This window comes from Tetrao urogallus (genome assembly GCF_951394365.1).
Source record: "Tetrao urogallus genome assembly, chromosome: 2".
NCBI classification, from domain to species: Eukaryota; Metazoa; Chordata; class Aves; order Galliformes; family Phasianidae; genus Tetrao; species Tetrao urogallus.
Window position 1 is genome coordinate 8,443,582 of NC_136814.1, and position 20,854 is coordinate 8,464,435.

Sequence of the window (20,854 nt, forward strand, 5' to 3'; positions counted from 1 at the left end):
AGAGTGTTTTCCCTCCAAGGATGTGTTTATAAAGATTTTCAAATCTTAACATGAACAAAAATTCCCCAGAGCTCAGGCTGGAGTCACGCCATGCTATGTATCATCATAAAAGACAAAATCCAGACGCTGGGACAGCCAGAACAGACCAGAAATAAAAAGGAAGAAATGGGGAATTTAAAGAGAAGTAGGTAGAAGGGAATTTTTAAGAAAGCCATTCCAGTGTTTCTACACAGCAGTTTTACAGCAGGTTTTGGCCTCGGGGTCAGGTTGCAGGAGTGGTCTGTGCCTCCTGGTTTGCCTCTTCGGAGGCATGGAAGGCAAAGGACTGAATCATAAAGGTGGGGAATTAAGAACTGTTCTAATTATCAACTACCATTAAAAATTTCAGCGCAAAACTTCTGTGTAATTAGGTCACTATAAATTACCCTGAGTGAATGATTCAGATCTTTACGTTAACCACCAGCTGCGTACAACCTACACCATAAAAGAGGGAAAATCCACTACAGACCACCTGCAAACAAGCAAAAATAAACCAGGGGAAAGGGTGTTACTTTCATATGCATCCAAGTGAAAGCAGAACAAGGAGGCCTATGCTACCTCCTGCTCTCCATGCCGTCTCTTGCTCTAAAACATGCTCAGAATGGGGACCTTTCAGACAGCTCCAGCACAAAAAGTAGGATAAGGGACTGGACGTCCGAGAGTTACAACAGTGGGTCTGTGCCAGCTCATCCTCCTCAGACACAGGCACGTGTTTCACTTCTCCTTAAGCGGGAACAGCTTCCAGAGGCAGCTGCAACTGCAGCATGCAGCATTGCTCAGGCAATGATCAAGAGCTAGGCCAGGAAAGCACAGCAAAGATACAGTCTTGGTGCAGCAAACAGCAGGAAATTAGCTCCAAAGTTAAGACTGAACATGAATGTTTTTGAAAGCATGTGAGATGCTCAATTTGAGGTCCAAAGAGAGCTCCTCCATGACGCCCCTCGGCTCCCAGAGCACGCAGTAAGTTCCTACCGCTCAAGTGAGCCCTGCAGGCTTTCAGGCATAGATGACTGCTTTGATAAGGAAGGGGGGTGAGCAACTGCGGCCACTCAGCTGTGAGGGCAGGAGGAGACAGCTGACAATCACCTCATTCTGGGAGTCCCAGATACCAGGTTTTCACACAGCATGTAATTATGTCGCAAACCTCTTTGCCAGAGCATGCAGAGAGGTTCCAGGAATTCATCTCATTTTTTCCTTGAGCTGAAGATAGCTCTCCTGGCTCGACACCAAGCAGTGTAGACTTAGCACCACGTCAGGGTGAAAGGCTCCCCGGGCTCTCAGAGGCCCTCTGTGCTTCCTCTGATCTGTAACACTTTAAACCATGTGCTATCAACCACTGTCAGTACCTGAAACTAATGAGGGAACCGATGGCCAACCTGGCCTCGGTTTGGCCAAATATGAGCCTTGATGGAGCATAAAGAAATCAGAGCAAGCCAGGTTACATTTATGCAGAGAACCAATGACAGAGCAAACAGTAAGAACAAACCTCCAGACCCACTCCAGTAGAGAACCTGTGCGAAATCCAGAGCGTGAACAAACCCAGACCACACAGCTCTTCTCTCCTGAAACTCACCCTGAATCCTGAATCTCCAGGGATTTTAAAGCACCGCCTGCATTTCAACTTCTGTGATATTCATCATTATCTTCATCTAATCACATTAATATTTTCACTGAGCAGATCAGGCTGTATCAAAACCACATCGTGTGGATTTACAAAAAACAGAATAATTCACTGGCCTCTCTGACACTTGTTTTTGCCTGAGAGGTGGTCAGCAACTAGTAAGATGATGGATTTTCTCATTATGATTATTTTTAATCACTCGGTTTTCTTGTGCAATGGGCAGACCTAAAGCAGAAGCCTGTTTCCTCATGTACCAGGATGACTGAAAGGAAACAAAAGCAGACAGACTCCTTTGGTTTCAGATCTTCAAAGATATTCCCTCACGCTTCACACAGTGAGTAACAATGGGCCCATTTTAGCAATGGGTTATTTGTTCCTTCAGATCAGCCTGCTATTTCCTACCCTGTTTTTTTTTACCTTCAAGTTGTACTGTTTGCAGTAGGGATTTCTGCTTCTCCCCTTCCCTGCCCCCAATCATCTGTGTGCTTGCTTGAATGCAGGACAAGAAATGCAAACACAGCAGTGAAGATTTTGAAAAAGAAAGGCAAAAGGTACATGAGCACGCTTTTATTTTCTTCAGTAACATTACTGTAGTATTTCCATTTCCAATAAAATTTTGGTCTAAAAGTGGATATTTCTAACCTCCCCTACACACAAGGAGAGCTTTCAGTTTTGTTTTCTGTAAAGAGCTGGCACTCATTGGCCTCCCTACTGAGCTTAGTAGTTACATGTACAAAAAATGAATCCCACACCTTTCCTAGCACTAGCACAGCAGCCCACCATTGAACGCTAAGGGATATCAGGGTGGGGGTAGGAAAAAGACAACAAAAAGTGTAATGAAAACATTAATAAACTGGGTGATCCTGCAAACAGGAAAACAGGAAAGAGGTGACTTGGAGAATGACACTGTATTACTTAAGTTGTAACTCAAATTCATGGTGCTAATGAACAGCTTGTGTTCTTGGAAGGAAGTCTCAAGTTTTATGGAAGAGTTTCAGGAGTTCATAATACATGCATTAAGCTGGCAGACCAGCAAGGACACATTTGTGGTGACCACAAAAAGAACAAGGCTCAGCAAAAAGCAGAGTTCTGTCCAGACTGAGCCAGTGGGATAGCAAAAGGACACGAAAGCACAGCCAAAACCAAACTGCAGCTCTTGGCTTTAACAGCTAACTTCAAAAATCAGAAAGTTTACTTTATTTGCAGCTCTGATTTTTTTTTTTTTTTTGCCCTGCTTAACTCTACCATTTGGAACAGTTTGAATCAGGCTTTGATGGAAAGCATGCTTTCTTAAAAACCTGAACTCCCAAAGAACACTGTCCCATCTCTCCCACCCAGGGGCTTCTGTCACTGGACATGAAGTCACTGAATCACTGAGTACCGAGACTGCTCAGCTTGTGGAAGTCAAAAATGCAACTGCAGTGGAAAATCCATCCATTCCAGTGAATCTGAAGAGTTGTTTCTGTTCCTCAGTTAACTTTGAAGTTTATTGGAGAGGGAAGAAATCTACCAACAGCTGTAGTAACATGAGATAGAGAGAACAAAGACATGACAACGTGGACATAGGGAGGCACTTAGATGGGGGGCTAGAGATGCAGCAGAGACTGGGGAGCGCAATACAGGTCGCTAGCTGAACAGGCAGAGGTAGACAAGGAACATAGGCTGATTAGGAATCTTCATTTGGAAGAACTGGGGAAATCTCAATCTTGCTAAATCTTGTCTTTCAGGGCTCAAGGAATTCCCTCTGTGCTAGCTCAGGGACTGACTTCTCAGTACATCTACAGTCAGAACTGAGTCACACCTGCCAGCCTCTGTGATCTTATCTGTGTTAGTTTCAGTGGGAAGGAACTGTAACACATACCAGACGTGTTACTCCTGGCCTGTTCAGAGCACCTGGGCCGTAAACTTGCATGTGGAAGTTCTGAGTCTCCCTTCAAAAGTACTATCAGATGTCTCTTTTTGCATAGCATGGTGTTCCCTGGCCACAGTGAGGCTTCCAGAACTGAGCTTGCTTCGACATTTGCACTCCACTCCTGTTCTTGCCTTCATCCTGCAATGAACTGGGCAACAGCCTTAAAAAGTTTCAGGAAGAACCTGCAGGGAATTGGAAGTGATGCTTTGTGCTCATACTGACTGCCAATCAGAGGACTGATTCCTCTTCCCAGGCCATCTCCACACACCAGAATCCATTAAGAAGTTCCCTGCCCTATTTGCTTGCTAAGCTGGTTTGCCATTATCGTGTGAAAAGGAAATAGATGTGAAATCATTCGGATTGGTGCCCTCAGGCAAAACACACACACAGCAACAGTCTTACCCACATGAGGCATAAAAAGCTGGAAGGGAAAAGCAACCAGATCTCGGGGAGCTGTCTGAAAGCCACATCAGCACACAGTGAAAGCTGGATTGCTCATCACCACAGCACAAAGTCCCAAATGAAGGGTTAACTGCATGAATCCTCGATGAAGCCCTACTGAATTGCTCACCTAACACAAAAGTTTCATTAAATTCTAATCTGCACCTGACATTCTCCAGCCAAAACTCTTCTCAAGTTTGGCTTGCAGTGCTTTCAACAGTACGCTGAAGAACAGAAAGGACTTCAAGAATGTTCTTATCACCAATCCAGTCCAGTGCAACACTTCATTCACACATAAAAATAAATACACCATGGGGATGTGCAGGGGAGGGAGTGGGGTGGAACTCAAACGCAAGGGTATGTGTGTTCCAAGTCACAGAAAACTTGTATTTAGAGGAAAAAAAGATGACTTCCTCTAGAAGATGTGATCTGTGCATTAATTACAGCTCACTTACCTTCCTTATCCCAAGGCTTGTTATTTCCTCCTCCCAACTGCACTGGGAAGTAAAGGCTTGAGCCTTAATACAAAGGAGCTAATGCACTTTAAAGGCTTAACCTGATGCAATGCCTTTTAATTGCTGACGCACTTCATTTTCCCTGCTGGATTCCAGGAAGACTTCACCCTCCTTTAAATCTAAGAGCCATATTCCTGTTATCACAGCCCACTATTCCCATTACTTTCATTACAATCAAATTTCCTCACACCACTTAGCAGACTCTTTCTTCCCCCTTAAACTAAGTAATCCACTATAAAGCTCTTTACATTCTCCAAACCATTTCTCACTAAATAATTCCAAACAAGTCATTACTACATTTGATAATCCATCAGTAAGAATCAATTCTTGCTCAGTTTTCTCAACTCTAAATTTACTTCATAGAAAATCAATATATATCCAAAAAGTTACTCACTGCTCATTTTTAAGCAGCTAGGAGCCATCAATGCTGCAGCAAAGTAGGAACCTGCCAGCCCCTATACGTATACCCTATATAACGGGAAAGATACAACATCCTAACACTCTGCTTTTTAAAGGCTTGCCATCTTCCATTCCCAACTGTTCCCAAATCCCTATATTCTTTATTATGCTCCTCAGCAGACACTCATGTTGTACCTTCTTGTTGCAGCCCATTTCCCTATCTTTGTTCTCAATCTGCTCATTACTCCACCAACTCCAGCTGTTTCCAGAACTGCTTCTCCATGGGAGCAGACAGGCTCGAAAGCACTGGAGTTCTGACTGAAGGACAGTCACTGGCTTCCCCTCACCTGGAGGCAAACAGGAGCAGTCGGTCCAATTCCCCCTCCACTATTTTTTACCTATCAAGCCTAGTAGGGTGTTGCATATATACACCGCAGTAGGGCTACTTACTCAGCTTTCTCCTCTTTCCTCCTTTTCCTTTCTTACATCACTTTGAAGCTGGGTTGACGCCTTCTCTCAGCACTTCTTCTGCCCAGTATCACTCAGCCTGTTTTTCTTTACTCAGTTGAGTCCTTTCTTTCACCTCATGGTCATGGAATGGTGTAAAGCAATGACTAACATCAGCAACCCACGAATCCACTAGCTGGTTAGTATCACACATGCACTCCACCCCGTCTTACTCCATAACATTTAGTTCTTCCTCTCTTTCCCTGTCCCTTCGTTTATGCAATCCACTCTTTGATCCTTCCTTAGAACTCAGCACCAAACGTATTGCTCACCTGCCTATCCTCAGGATTTCTCTATCACTCGTTGCTCATCTGTTGCAGCACCTAACAAATTCCAGGACAACTGCAGCGGCATCTTCTTGACAATCTACTACCTAAGTGTCAAAGCCACTGGATAAACTCTTGTTGCTCTTGAAATGTGTTGCTGAACGCTCTGCAGTAGAGCACAATTCAGTCAATACTGCATCTGAGATGAAGCACTGCAAGAAATATTTAAATCACATTTTATTTCTCAAATTCAAAAATAACAATTAGCTTTATTTAACATTACACATCTCACAGGTTTAAAATATCATGCTCTATTTAAATATCTGAGTGACAACACTATACAAATAAAATGTTACACAAAATATATTTAAGAAAATGTTTTGGTCTTCCATCTGAACAATAAATAGACAGGCACTTCTACATATACAAAGGAAGCAATACTACTTAGAATAGCTCTCATAAGCAAGATGTGGAAATACAGAAGAAAATCTGAGATTTGAGAACATGTTTAACTCTACATGAGACATCATGCAACTTCAAATTTTATTTCAAAATTCAAACCTGTTAGGAACTGCACAATCCTACACTTGCTACCGCTTTACAGGAGATCCAAACCATGCTCTTAGAAGCAATGTGCAATTTTGGTTACTGTTAATCCGCTACCTGATCGCTTTTAGTGCCAAAGCAGAGAACAAGGATGGACCAGAGTAGCTTTCACAGAGATACTGTGAGTAACAATGTCAGCATTACCGTGTGTGTAAGCTCAGGTAGGCAACAGCAGAGCTGTACCAGCCACAAACAGAACTTGTTCCTTCTTTCCCTTACATATTCACATCTTTCATGGGGTGTTTGAAACCATATTATGTCTTTTTTTATTAAAAAACAAAACAAAACAAACAACACATCTAATAAAAGGGTAAATCCTTCAGACACAGGCATACTTTGCACAAAAGACTGCATGTAAAGGAGAAGATACTTGTCCAGGGTGCATAAAGACTGGAAACTACAAATTAAAAAAAATATATATCAATAATTGAAGTTCCATAAAAATGTTTTATAGAGTAAAACAGCACTCCTCCAATTTGTGAGTTTCAAATGTACAGTGGTCTCCACACACAAACACGACTCAAGGAAAAAGAACGCACCTGTTACCATCGCAATTCATGAAAGATGCTCTGCAGCAGGCATCAGTAGCTGACAGCTAGTTACTTCCAGTCCTCTTTAATGTTTAGACTGCTACTGAAACATAATGACCACCAGGACAGTGGAAAAACAGGACCATGTCTTTGTGCCATCCTCTCAGTATGACTACTGCCACTTTTCAGATGTATGTGAAGAAAGTTTCTTGAGAAAATTTGAATAGAACAATTAAACAGAGCTCCAATGGCTCACCAAGAAAGTCAGATTCAAACTTGGAAAGCTATTTGGACATAAAGTATTTATGCACATTGCTCTAGCAATTTAAGTGTGGATCTTGCAAGCTCGTCCAAATCTTAATCATTTCTTGAGGATTTCTACTATGCACTAACATTAAATTTGTGTAGGAACATATGTTATTTCTGTATTTCTCTTCAATATCAAATGTTTTGAAACCTTTGTGTTTTTCTGGAGCAAGCCCAAGCTTCTGAAGGCACATTCCAGTATAAACATCATCAATAGGATACAGGAGTACCTGGTCAGATGCATTATTCAGTCTCAATGCCAGGTCACCAGAGTACAGAAACCCACCACCTCCTGCATACGGAGGATACGAACCTTCATAAACACTTTCTGGGATGTAGTACTTCAATTTTTTTTCTCTGTGAGGTCCAGCATCTTTGATCACATCACCTACAAACAAGTCTTTGGCTTTGTCCTTTGATAAACTCTTCAAGTAATCCAGGATCTGATGGGTATTCACAAATACATCGTCATCGCCCTTAAAAATAAACTGGACATCCGCACAACTGCTGCTCACCCACTTCAGAAACAGTACCTCTTTCAGAGTTAAATTGAAAAAAGTGTCTCTGTAGTTCCAGAGGAGAATGTCTTTGTGAGTTTCGCTCTCAAATTTTACCATGTCTGTAAGGTTGGGAAAATGATCCTCCGGTGGGGTCTGACCAAGTAAGAAGACTCTTTTGACCGTTATATCTCCCGATTTTATTTCCTTGCCCCAGGATTCCCTAATTGCTTGCCTTCTATCAAAATGTGGTATAAGTGACTTAATAGCCAGCAGCAGAAAAGGTTTATGTTTGCACTTGTTTGGCTGATCCATTATTAATGAGTAATTTCTACACCTCAAATAGAGGAGAAAGTCTTTGAACCTTTCTGGCAAACTCGCAAAGTCGCTGATCTCCGAAGCGACCCACGGGTCGGGGTCGCAGGAATTGAGAACACTTGAGTTCAAAATTAAGTTCTCTTCCACAGTCATATTGGAAAGCAGACTCAGAATTGGGTTGTACAGCAGTTCAAGCTTCTGTTGCTGCCTGTTCCAATAGGCTTTGTGAGGAGTAAATTTTCTCCAGAATTTGTCCTGTGGTATAATAACACGGTCTTCTGCATTCTTCTCTTGGCTGCCACTTTTTGAGACTTCCACAATCACATAGATAAAAAAGTTTACCATCATCAGAATTCCCAGCAGCTTTAATCTTCTGCGTCCAACACTCATTTCTCATATCTGAAAAGGGAAGAAATGACAGATTGTTAGCGTTCTTCCTATCAAATTCCTGCTTTCATAAAAATGCAAACTACTTTCAAATTAAGTAGGGGCCCACAAAGATGATTAGGGACCTGCAGCATCTTTATGAGGGAAAGCTGAGAGCTGGGAATGCCCAGCTTGACAAAGCCTGAGAAGAGATCTTACCAATGCTTATAGATACCTAATGGGTGAGAGTCAGACAGATGGGGCCAGGATCTTTCTGGCGGTGCCCAGAGATGGGATAAGGGGCAGTGGGCACAGACTGGAACACAGGATGTTCCATTACAAACACGAGGAAAAACTTCTTGGCTGTGAGCGGGACACAGCGCTGGAACAGAGAGGCTGTGGAACGTCTCCAGAGGAGCTCACTCAAAACCCTCCTAGACACTGCCCAGTGCAACCTACTGTAGGGAGCCTGCTTCAGCAGGGGGTTGGACTCTATGATCCACAAAGGCCCCTTCCGACTGCCGTGATTCTGCCTAGAACGTGTAAGATAGAACCTAACGACAAAGCTTACCTACACTCAAAAAAGTAGAAACTTACCTACCTCTAATACATGCATACCTGCAGCTAGTCACATTTGGGGTTCCATCAGCAGACAAGATGTAAGAACATGAAGTTTCTACTTCCCACTTTAGAATTTTATATAGCATTTTACAAAGTGTCGAGGTTAGCAAGCAAATTACAACTCTCATTTAAGTCTCCTTGAAACATCTGACTGTTCAGTAATTAAAATCATGGAATAGCTTGGGTTGGAAGGGACCCCAAGGATCATCAAGCTCCAATCTCCAGAACCCGAGCCCTCCACTCAGCAGAGAGAGGTAGAGTTGTTGTTGTTTTTGTTTTTTTTTTTGTTGTTTTTGCTAGCAAGGTAAGCTTTAAAAGCACATCATGAATTGCTATACAATGCAGTCAGTTCTTTTAAAATTGAGTTTCAAGTTTTTATACTTGTATTCTTTGACCCTCCAACTACAAAATTAGCAAAGCTGAGTTTTCAAGTATAGTTTGTTTCCACCCTTTGCACTTGGCTGTTCTGTGGGAGAGAGGCTGACAAAGCCAACCAGCTGCACTGCTGATCTTCAGAACTCTGAAGACAGAAGATAGCACAAGCTTTGACTTTCTTTTTCCTCCCAGTAGAAAAGAAAGAGAATGGCAGCTGAACGCCAAGTGTAATTACTGCTACAGAAAACACAACTGAAGAGACTTAAATTAAAAGCAGAGGTTCCCAACATTTGTAAGCCAGGAATAGTAAGGGTATGTGTATTTGTTGCAGCACAAGCTATTCTAAGACCCACGTGCAGTTCTTACAGAGAAAATGCATCAACGCCTCTTTCCTTCAAAGCTGTCAGAATGAACGACATAGAAACAGTGCATGAAGCAACCCAAAACAGTGTCCCTCTAAAATAATACTAACACTGTTTACTAGCCCAGAGGGTAGAGAACCAATATAAAAACTACAAAAAAAAAAAAAAAACCAAACTCATTCTAAATTCAGAAGCCAAACTAGAAAATTCAGGATGAACAGAGTTACATTAAGGCTCCATTTAAGATATATACAGAATTCTGCAAAGCATCTTTCACTCACCAGAAGTGTGATTAAATAAGACTAGAAAAAACAAGTGAAGTAACACAAAAGCTCAGTTGTAGATGTTAGCTTAGAACTCAGCAACAGCAGTCAGGAAGGTGCAGTTCAGAAGTACACCATGTACTTACTCTTCTCTTCATACAGCAGTTAAACAAGTTGGAAAAAAAGTAACACCTCCTAGAAACTGGAGAGAAACGCCTCTTTTTCCTTCATTTTACCTCATGTTGTATCTGTATATGTATCTTCATATGTGCTCAAGCCAGATTTAATTCATGCCCTGCTCACAGCCAACCCTGAAATCTGCTGTCCAAGTTCCATACCTCAAAGACACGCATCTGTGGCCAGTGTCACCATTTACTCTAAATACCTGAACTGTTAAAAGCACTGGCAGCTTCAGCTACAGGCAGACCATCGGGTAGCAGTTTCCCCCACTGTCTCTAAGCACACACGCTGGATGGAAAGCAGCAGTCCCACATCTCACACCACTCCCCGCAGCTCAGCGTGTATCAGCGCTCACACACCTTGTCCTCAAGTGGCTTTACAGCAATCTGCAGTGCAACAACAAATGACGTGGTACTTTACCTATGATCTCTGTACTCCTGAGACAGCAGGGTGAGAGGCTCACCCGGCGATTGCAAATGCGGGACTGCCGAGAGCTCAGTCACAGCCTGATTTTCCAGAATATGTAGCACTAAGCAGCTGATCTGTTCACTGCCCCCAGCTACTAAGCCACGAGCATTCAACACTTTTGCAATTCATCGTCTAGATGCTAAGATCATTTCCAATACAATGACGCACCATTGCTACAGCCTATTTCAGTGACAAAACAAAATCTTTCCAATCTCTAAGTCTCTGAGGTAAGCATTCAAATTCAGTACCCACAAGGTCCTCCTCAATCTCTGTTTTATTCCCACACCTGTAGCAATTCCCTGCAGCAAATGGGACAGCAAAACCTTCGTTAGTTAAGACTTACTACAATGTTTCATGACAAAAATACCAGTAGGGAAAAAAAAAAATCACAGCAGTTCTGTCTAATAATATGTGGCACAAATTACCAGTCCTACATATGAGCACTTCTGGCATCATTTTCAGTCTTGCTTTCTAAGAAGGTATAGAATATTGCTGATAAAATTTCTGAGCATTGACAGGTAATGTAACATGAAGTGTCAATGCAAGGAAAATGAATAAAAACAGCTGTGTTGAAAAAGCAACCTTTATCTAAATAAAACAGAGGGATTGCGTTGAACACTTGGAGCACGAGACTGAGCTCTTATCGAAGACAATCCACAGACACCTAAAAGGCCATTTCCAGCAAACATGTAAACCTGCAGTTTAATATTAACTTGAATCACATCACCTGAAAATAGAAGCAATAAGATGACAGCTGAGCCATTTCACATCAAGGGAATGGGATTTACCATGAAGCACAGTATTACAGTCCTCATAAAAACAGGGGAAGAGGAAGTGGCATTTTTAACACTGTTAGTGTTCTTTGTTCCTCATCTGCTTTGCTGACATAGCAATGATTGACTGAAGCATGATGGCAATGCAGACTGTGTGCCCTAAACAGCTTGCTATGGAACAGCACCACAGGGTACACGAGGGCACCCATTTCCACTCACAGCTTACTGGCAGCAATCTGGGCAGATCACAAGCACTTTTCTTATTCCAGTAATAGCTTCTTCCATCACCACTTGTATCATAAAGCTTCCAGCTGCCCTTCTTTGACTGATGAGAATGGAAGATCTGCTAGGGAAGCCAGAAATAAACTACAAGTGATTTGGTTCACAGAATCATAGAATGGCCTGGGTTGAAAAGGACCACAATGATGATCTGGTTTCAACCCCCTGCTGTGTGTAGGGCCGCCAACCACCAGAGCAGGCTGCCCTGAGCCACATCCAGCCTGGCCTTGAATGCCTCCAGGGATGGGGCATCCACAACCTCTTTGGGCAGCCTGTTCCATTGCATCACTACTATCACTCCAAAGAAATCAGCATGAAAACTCACTGAAGAACTAAAAAGTGCAGTGCAAAGCAATACTTTACTTGGGAAAAAAATCCTGCTGTTTTTGCTTTTAAAAATAGAAAAGGTGAGCATGCGTAGCTAGTCCGCACAAAGAGTAAAATACAAGCACATACTAGATACTAGTAAAGCCAAACACAGTATGCAGAGCCCTGGGAACAAAGATATCCTACTAAACCTTGTTCCAGTTCCAGCTGGGTTGTGATATCTACATTCAAAGTGATCTGACACAAATAGGTTTTCAATGTTTGCTTTCAGCTTCTCAGGTACCCTGATCTGAAGACAATTCTAGGAGTCATTTATGGTTTGTACTCACATTTCTGCTTCTGCAACTTCTGCAGTGCAGTGGTACTGACACAACTGCACACATTTGTTCAAAGCCTTTAGAAACATCCACGTGACAAGAAAGGGGTTAATATTAACCGTACTCTAGGTAAACCAAGAGCCTGCTGCAAAAACAGTACTTGAAGAGATTTATTCTGCATAAGTTGGGGAGAGGGTGACGGGATATTTGCCTCTTCGGCTCTATTCCACTTCAGTCAAACTAAGACTTGGACAGAAGGAAATTCATTTGTGCAACCATGGAAGGAGCACTGGGATCATGAGATGGATAGGAAAGTGGAACCTGGGCAGACAAGCAGCATCACTGTGGGACCGGGCAGTGAGCCACCACACAAGTGGGACGACAACAGAAAACAGGTATGACAGAGAAGCCATCAGCTAAAAGAAAAGACTCCAAGCATCCAAGCAAAAATCAAGTCCACATAACCTTAATGCAAAATGGTGAAAAAAAGTGCTCACTGATTGCTTTAAAACAACATTATTTTACGCTTTATCTCAAGAGTGAACGTGTTCCAGGAGCTCGTAAGGAAGAGATTTAGAGGAGCTGGTATAAAATGAGCACGCGCACTCCATGCATTTCCATGAATCATGCAAGTCACTCTTCTACAGATGCAAGAACTCAAACAGGAGGTCACACATCCCCAACAGAAGGGCCAAGCTCAGTGTCAAAACCAAGAAGAAGCACCTCCAAATGTATGCAAAGGCCAGATGTGATTCATTGCATATAGCTTGGATACTGCAGATGAATTCCGATTCGCTCTGTTACAGCATTCTATTTACTGTAAGCACTTCATAAAGTTGGCACACAGAACACATGACAACAATTTGCAGCATTATTTGTTACCTGAGTGCTATTAAACATTGCAATGCAAAGTCTCTGAGGTTGAGCTGTAGAAAAGAGAGGCAGATGTTGCAAGGAAGCAGCTACAAAAAAGGTTTAAAAGGCAATCCTGTCAGATAAAGATGAAGAAGCACAATGGATTTGGAGAGTGTGCTAATCCGCCTTTGAAGCAAGGCACCAAAACACACACCTGCATCTAAAGACACTGAGTGCAGCCCCATACAATCAATCCACTAAGAAATTTTCAAGACTCAGAACTTGCTTCAACACTGAGATTTTGGCAGGTTTTGCTCTACCTCAAGGTGGGAACAGAGAAAGGTCTCTTTCAGAATGTCCTCCTAACAAAGGCCATGGATGAACATGAAACCAATGGTCAAATGGACAGAGTTTGACAGGCAACCCTACCAACCTTACTAACGAAGCAAGAAAATAAAAAAAAAAAAAAAAAATTCCCTTGTGAATCAGACCAAGTTTGTATAGCTCATTCTGCATATATTCAGCCAAACACCCACTGATTGTTAGCAATACCAGAGCATTAACTACCTGCATGGTAGCTGAGATATCACATCACCTCAAGGAACATAACTTTCAGAATGAGTAGAACTAGCTTTATTTTACTACAAGCTCCTCATTAGCAACTCTTGTCTCAGAGTCTCACATTCACACGCCAAGCAGTGACTGTATTTGTTGATTACTCCTGACGTTTATGCAGCAGAGCCTCTGACTGTGACGTCCAGTTGTGATGCTCAAGTTTCCCCTGCAGCTCTCTGCACACAGACAAGCTCCCATCCCAAGCTCCACCCTTGCAATGCAGTTCACAGCATATTTCTAACAGGAAATTGAAGAACGGGCACTACAGAAGTGAAAGAAATCATTATCTCACGTATCTTCATACTGACAGAAAAACACAAGTCCTCTCCCATGCTCTTACGTACCTCAGCCCATACTTAAGGCCAAGATAAATTACACACTGGACAGGCTGCAGGCAACTGTTTAACACCTAAAATAAGAATTATCACTGCAAACAGGCTCCATCATCTCCTTTTCAAATACAGAGCTACCTTTTGAAAATCACTACTGGGCACAATGCAAGGCAGCACCACATTGGAAGCGGCTCCCAACCAGCAGGTAGGTCCACAGCACAACCCTGATCTGGGCATTCACTTGTGTTCAAGATCACAGCTGTATTCAAGAAAGCAGCACTCTTGCTAGACATACTAAGCATTAATTTCTTGACTTTAAGACCAGCCACTTGCTATTAAAACATTCCTCCTTTATGCTTTTACTTACAAATGATATTCTCCGATCTCAAGTTTCAACACGTAGGCTCAAAAGGTACAGTCAAAACAAAGCTGTAATTCAGTTTTCTAAAAGCCTTCCACCTTTTTGCAAGCCCTTTGTAGAGAAGAGCTGCAGCAGGGCTACAGCAGGCTGATCTCAACAGGTAACTTCATTCTGTAGCCTGGTATCCCTTACAGCAGTTAGAAGCAGAAGCTGTGTGTATGTTTGTAATAGCTACGTACAGGAAGAATTAAAAAATGCATGAAACGCATCATAAGTTACATACAGTCCCCCTACCCTCTTGTGAGATGCACCAGGTCTTTTATCTCTCTCTTCTGCTCATGGTGTGAACAGCAACAGCTTCAGAACATAAAGAAAAGCTTAAGATCCCTGACCTGTTATTAAAAAAGTTTGAGTTGTTTCCAACTTTAAAGGACTATTTATTTTTCTAACTATGCACAATTGTATCTCGGAACTTCACAAGTCCACTTTGACACAATGCAACAAAGAACATCTGAAGAACTGGCATGCAGTCAGCACATACCAGCATTCTGCTTCTGCAGAAGCGTGTTGCATTGGTACCACTGAGTAACAGCCAATATTCTCTGAGTTCCACAAACACAACAGCATTCCAGTTGGGAGAAAGTTATCAAAACAGACATGTCAAGGAAATTCAGAGCTGCTGATGCTTATTTTAACATTGATTTTCATTAGTTTCATGCACTCTTGAACTGCCTTTCAGTAGACTATTTACTTCTGGGAGAAATTCACTTTAATACCAAAAGTCACCAGCGCAATTTCGTAGCTTGTGGTAGCAATGGTAATGGGAGGATGGTTGGACTAGATGATCTTGTAGGTCCTTCCCAACCTTGTGATTCTGTGAACCTGGGTGTGCTGTTTGGCAATCCAAAAAACAGAGCAGACAGGAAGATGTGCTGGCGTTTACTCAGAACAGCTCAAGGCAGAAGGGACTGCAAGTAGCCTCAATTGCAGCCAATCTAGCTTTACATTCTGTTTCCTACTGGTTATCTTCAGCGCAGTCTCAACATTTTCCTCTCAAAAAAAACAAAAACAAAAAAACCTAAAACCCAACAGCAAAGAAAACCCCAATGCTAGTACAGTGAGGCATTTCTTTAGTAATGCTCACCTGGTTTTGCTGCAGTAAGGTATGTGAGTGCTTTTGGGGCCAGAACTACCTCTGAACCATATTTAATTACTGTTCCTGAAGCTCATTTCACTTTGTCTACTCCCTCTTTGAACCCATGTATACTTTCAACTGTATGAACTTCACTAGCAACGTGCTTCTCAATTCTTCTTACAGAAAGAACTCCAGATGACTTGCTTTCCTATTATCAGGCAGAAGGGGAGCTCTTTGAAAGCACAATAAACAAAATTTTCCCTGTATTTGCCATACCACCTAATACTGCAAACCTTTACACACCATCCGTTCCTTCTTTGAGGGGTGAATATTTCCAGCCTTGTTATTTCTGGAAGCCTTTTACACTTCCGAATGTCTTCGTCATTCCTCCTCAGCCATTTCTATTAAATCATTTTTGATACGACAACCACGAAAGCATTTATTACTTTAAGCTCATAGGAGTTCATGAAGACTCTTGTTAGAGCCATGTATCAACAGTACTCAGTATAAGAGATTTCACAGTCAGCCTTGCTAAACATAATAATAGAAGAGAATTAATTAAAAAATAAGCAGAGTTTGAGAAATAACTCCCCACAGACATCTCTGCATACTCCCTTCAGCTTAAGAAGCTTTCTCATTTATGGCAGGTAGGCCAATGCTGAGCAGACCAAAGTCTTCAGTTTCTGTCATTAATGCTTTCATGGAAGGCCACTGCTGTCTTGTGACCCACGGAACGTTACATCACCTCAATTCAGTTTCTAGCATCCACGTTATCATTAATTAGCGCTCATTTGAGCTGATTAAGAGGACCCGAAGCCCAGTATTACTCACTAAACCAGTTACTGCCAGACCATGCCCTACGACTTAAGGAAATGGAACATACCATGCACAGCATCACAGATGGTTCATCAGCTTTGTACTACACTTAATATGTTATGGCATGGGTAAAGGCAGTAAAGCAACTCCTCTTCCAAACCAGCTCTCCCTCTCTCCTTTCTGAGGCGGTATTGAAAACAGGAAAGTCTTCCTGAACATGAAAATTCACCTGAAACTGAGAGTACCAAAGTAGAGAGTATCAAAGATTGTTAGGTGGCTGCCTGTCTTCTAATGAAGGATGCATTTCTGCACCACAGCTGTGCTGTTTCCTGGCCAACTACTACTTGCTACTCTCTCCAACTCCGACCCACGCTCTCAGCCAGCTCACAAGCATAACTTCACAGCAGCTACAGCAATAAGCTTGGGCCGTCTCCAACTCCACAGCCGGTTTACCTTACAGGTGGCATGCTAGTTTTTCAAGTCCGAAACTAGGACAAAAGAATTGAAGCTTTTAGTTCCTTCCTCTTACATAACAGAAAACGCCTCCACCCACAAACCTCAAGTTTTGGAGCTACCCCAGTGACAAAGCTCTTCACCATCCCTCCTTTTCCAACAGCTCACCCAAAGCCCTCTTTCTACAGAAGGGTTTTCATACAGGCTCTTGTTCTTGCTTCAAAGTAAAGCCTCTTGGCATCAAGCAGCTCTAAAACACCCCCCCTCCCTAATTGCAACAAAGCCTCCTCCTGCAGCAGCAACACTGGAGCTACTTACAGACTTCAGGAAATAACTGCTCCATTCATTCAGCAGCTTACATTTGCAACCACAGGGATAAAAAGCTTCGAACTCATCTTCTAAAAATAAGGTGAACAAACATATGCCTGCAAACAGATGGGTGAAAATCCCTTGTTTCCAACAGAAGTGTTAAAAAAAAAAAAAAAAAACAGGAAGGAAAGATAAACTGTCACAACTTCCCCACACAAAGATCTCACTCCATGTGGCAACTAACCCAGCATGTCACAGGAATGCTTCCCTCCCACCTCTTGTAGTTCATACACCCCAGACAAGCTAATCTAATGCTCACGTACAACGCAGCCCAATGGTAGTTTAACAAACTCAGAAAAGAGCCTGTAAGATTCACAAGGCCCATTCTTTCAGTTATCCAAACCAGGCCTGCAAACTTTCTGCAACAATCCAAGCCTTTGCTATCATCCAAGGAAAAACCACCATAAAAATGAAGGAATGTCTTTCTAACCCCTGGCTGACTTTATCAGGCACTAAAGCAATTGTCTGCACTTGCACACACCTCTCTCCTGCTTTACAAAGGTGACACCCTGAGAAGTCTGTTTTGTATTATGTTTCGTGTAGTAGATGAAATGCAGCAATAAAGGAACAGCCTAAAACAACATGCAAGTTGTAAATTAACATTGCTGTTGTATTTGCTGCTCCATAAATAATTTTATGACAAGCATACAGTTATTATACAACCTACAAATCTGAGATATGAGAGATGGGCCCTCAAAGCATATTTACAGAATACTGGATGCAGCATTTTCTCTAAATAAAATCTCATATAGTAGTACATCACAGCCAGTTTTGTAAACCTCAGCTGGCTTATAGAATAAACCTTACAATTCTCCCTACAGAATGAGTGAAAGATATGCTGATAGTGATCACGAAGCAGCTTTAACTTGTTCTCCCTCAGCAGGGAGAACGATGTGTTTTTCCCAGCCCGGTACACAAAGGCCACACGTTGTTTGAGCTCTAGAGTTATGAATTGTGACGTTTGTCAGGAATAACCCAGAGCTGGCAGCCCCCGATTCACAACCCTCAGTTTTTAAAATGCCTCTGAGAAGGCTCCATCTTGGATGAGCGGTAAATCATAAAGAATTCAGAGAGGATGTTTAACTGGATGGAAAAAAAGAGAAATAATTCTTCGAAGAAAACTGCCATCCATCACTTCAGTTCCATGGGGTACGGTTCCACAGCAGGTTAAAGCAGTGTCAGTCACAGCTGACGTACTCCTGTTATTTATTTCTTCCCATACCGACCGCACAGTCCCTTCTCACCCTTCACCTAAGCGACTGGGCTGCGTCAGTTCAGGGAACTGAAGAGGCTGAATAAAGAACCTAACAATAACAAGGCAATTAGCTCCCAGCTGGCTCCTGTCAGCAGGTTCACTCACCACTGTGCCACACCAGCACAGAAGAGGCAAGCTGAGACCAGAGCAGATCCCTTTTCTGCTTCCACGTATCAGCACTGTTCCGCCCCTGCTCCCTGCCCTACATGCAGCAAGACCCCCTGGCCGGCCAGGCAGGTGACACCAGAATCTGCTCAACTTTGGGTTCCAACCTCTGATACTCCCCTGCTGCACTCGGTGAGCTCTGCCCCTTCCCCCTACTCAACGGGCTGTTATTCACTGCAATTCACTGTTATTCACCGGTAAGCTCAGCTGGAGCACTGCCCTCCCATAGGCGCTGGAAGGCAGAGGAAGCAGATAACCACCCACCACCTGCCTCCCCAACACCCAGCCCCTGGGTCAGCGCTAGCTGTCACAGCAAGGGGTAGCACTGCAAGCTGCCTGCTGCATTCAGTGGGTGCTTACAGTCCGTTGGACAGGACTGTCCTGCTTCATACATCTGTGCTGAAATCAGTAAAAATTAAAGAGATGTAGTCTATCTAGTGAATATGCAATAACCACAGAATCCACAAACAAGGCCAGATCATCTCCTTAGCACCTCAGCCAGCATTATCTTAAAACCAGTAGCTATTGCTGCCGTAGCCACTTGCCAGTGACCTTTGCATCTGCACACACAATGCTGATCATTCAGTCAGCTTATAAAACCATTAAGCACTATGCTTCACATCTAAACCATCACTCGCACCATATCTTCTTGCCTGACACATGTAAGCCACGCCACTAAGAACCACATTTTAAAAGCAAGGTGCTGTAAGTTGGTATGCCTGACCAGGTAACTACCTCCAGACCATCCCACTGCAGGGTTAAGAGAGACACCCATTTCAATTCAGCTTCCAGGATTTGCTGTTCCCACAGCCAGCAGCCAGGCAAAGGGACACTGTGCTGCTGACAACCTTCCCAGCCATTTCAGGCCATCTCTCCCAGCCCACATAAGTGTTACACAGCTATTCAACCACATGTCAAATCGAACCAGATTAATGATGTGAGTATATCAGCCCAAATTTCTAGATTTGCCTCTTTTTGCCTCTCTATTTGCAGTACTAAATTAAATAAGTGTTTAAGAACACAAACGTGAAAAGATTTTGGCCCTTAATTGCTTTGGGTTTCAAATGTAGTTAGCTAACACCGAGAAGACTGTTTTTCACCTTTCTGCAGGATTCATTTATAGTTGAGAAAATGAGCAGAGCTCTGAAATGCAGAAGTTCATTTTCCTCCTTCAAACTTGCAAAACACAAAACACACATCTCATTCCAACCTATCACGTTCAGGGAAGAGGGAGCAATTTCTCCCCCAGTCGTAAGCAGCTAAAGACACATATAATACCTCAAGGATTTTGCAAAAGGCCTTTAAGCAGGTTAAGCAATTAACTCCCATTTGCTTCATTCCCACTGATGTTAAGGGCAGACAAGCATATAACCTTCTAAACCCAACCAGGGACTTCTGCACCTGGTACCTGCACAGTAATACCAAGTATCCGCTGTAACCGACAGTGACTTAAGTCACCAGTTTCCAGCCATTTTACATCTCTTTCACTTCTTATTTTTATTCAAAAGCAAATCAACAGGTTGCAGTAACATCATTCAACTTAGAGACCACCTTCCACTACCACTGACATCATCTGATTTCAAAAAAATCATTACCCAAGTAAGGTAGAACAGCACAACTGGTCTGATACCTAGCAGCTCCTTGCACTTTCCCACATTTGCATAGCTAGTTGCATTACATCACACAACACTGAAGATGAGCAAGTGGAATGGTTATTTCCCAACGTTATCAGTTCCTCACTAAGGCCTCAACACAGCTGCAGACAGCTACCCCAGCACTACAGGAGCACTGCTGCTGCTGCTGCACCTCTGAAAATGAGCCTCCATGCACAGCTAGAAGGTCTCACAGCTCCCCTCTGTTAGAAGGAACATTTCCAACACAGGCCTGTGCATGGAGAGCAGCCGCAGGAGGATGAGCAGAGCAGCAGGCAGGTGCTGGCCGCAGGAAGCAGCACCGCAACGCTCGGGCCGGTCTCACAGAATGGCCAAGGTCGGAAGGGACCTCAAGGATCATGAATCTCCAACCCCCCTGCCACAGGCAGGGCCACCAACATGCAAGTTTCATACTAGACCAGGCTGCCCAGGGCCCCATCCAACCTGGTCTTGAACACCTCCAGCGACAAGGCATCCAAACCTGTCATCGTATCCTCTGGTGGCACGTTACCAATGAGAATTCACTCTTAGACAAAGAGAAGAACGTCAGTCATTCAC

The 20,854-nt window shown here is 43.0% G+C and overlaps 1 protein-coding gene across 1 annotated transcript; it reads right to left on the minus strand.

Annotated features, from left to right (window-relative positions):
• Positions 1-7,153: 7,153 nt before the first annotated feature.
• B3GNT2 (UDP-GlcNAc:betaGal beta-1,3-N-acetylglucosaminyltransferase 2) lies at positions 7,154-8,347 on the minus strand (the record flags this gene model as incomplete). Its single annotated transcript, XM_079549932.1, has 1 exon — positions 7,154-8,347. One exon carries the CDS (start codon positions 8,345-8,347, stop codon positions 7,154-7,156), a length of 1,194 nt encoding a protein of 397 aa, XP_079406058.1.
• Between the last annotated feature and the right edge of the window lie 12,507 nt (positions 8,348-20,854).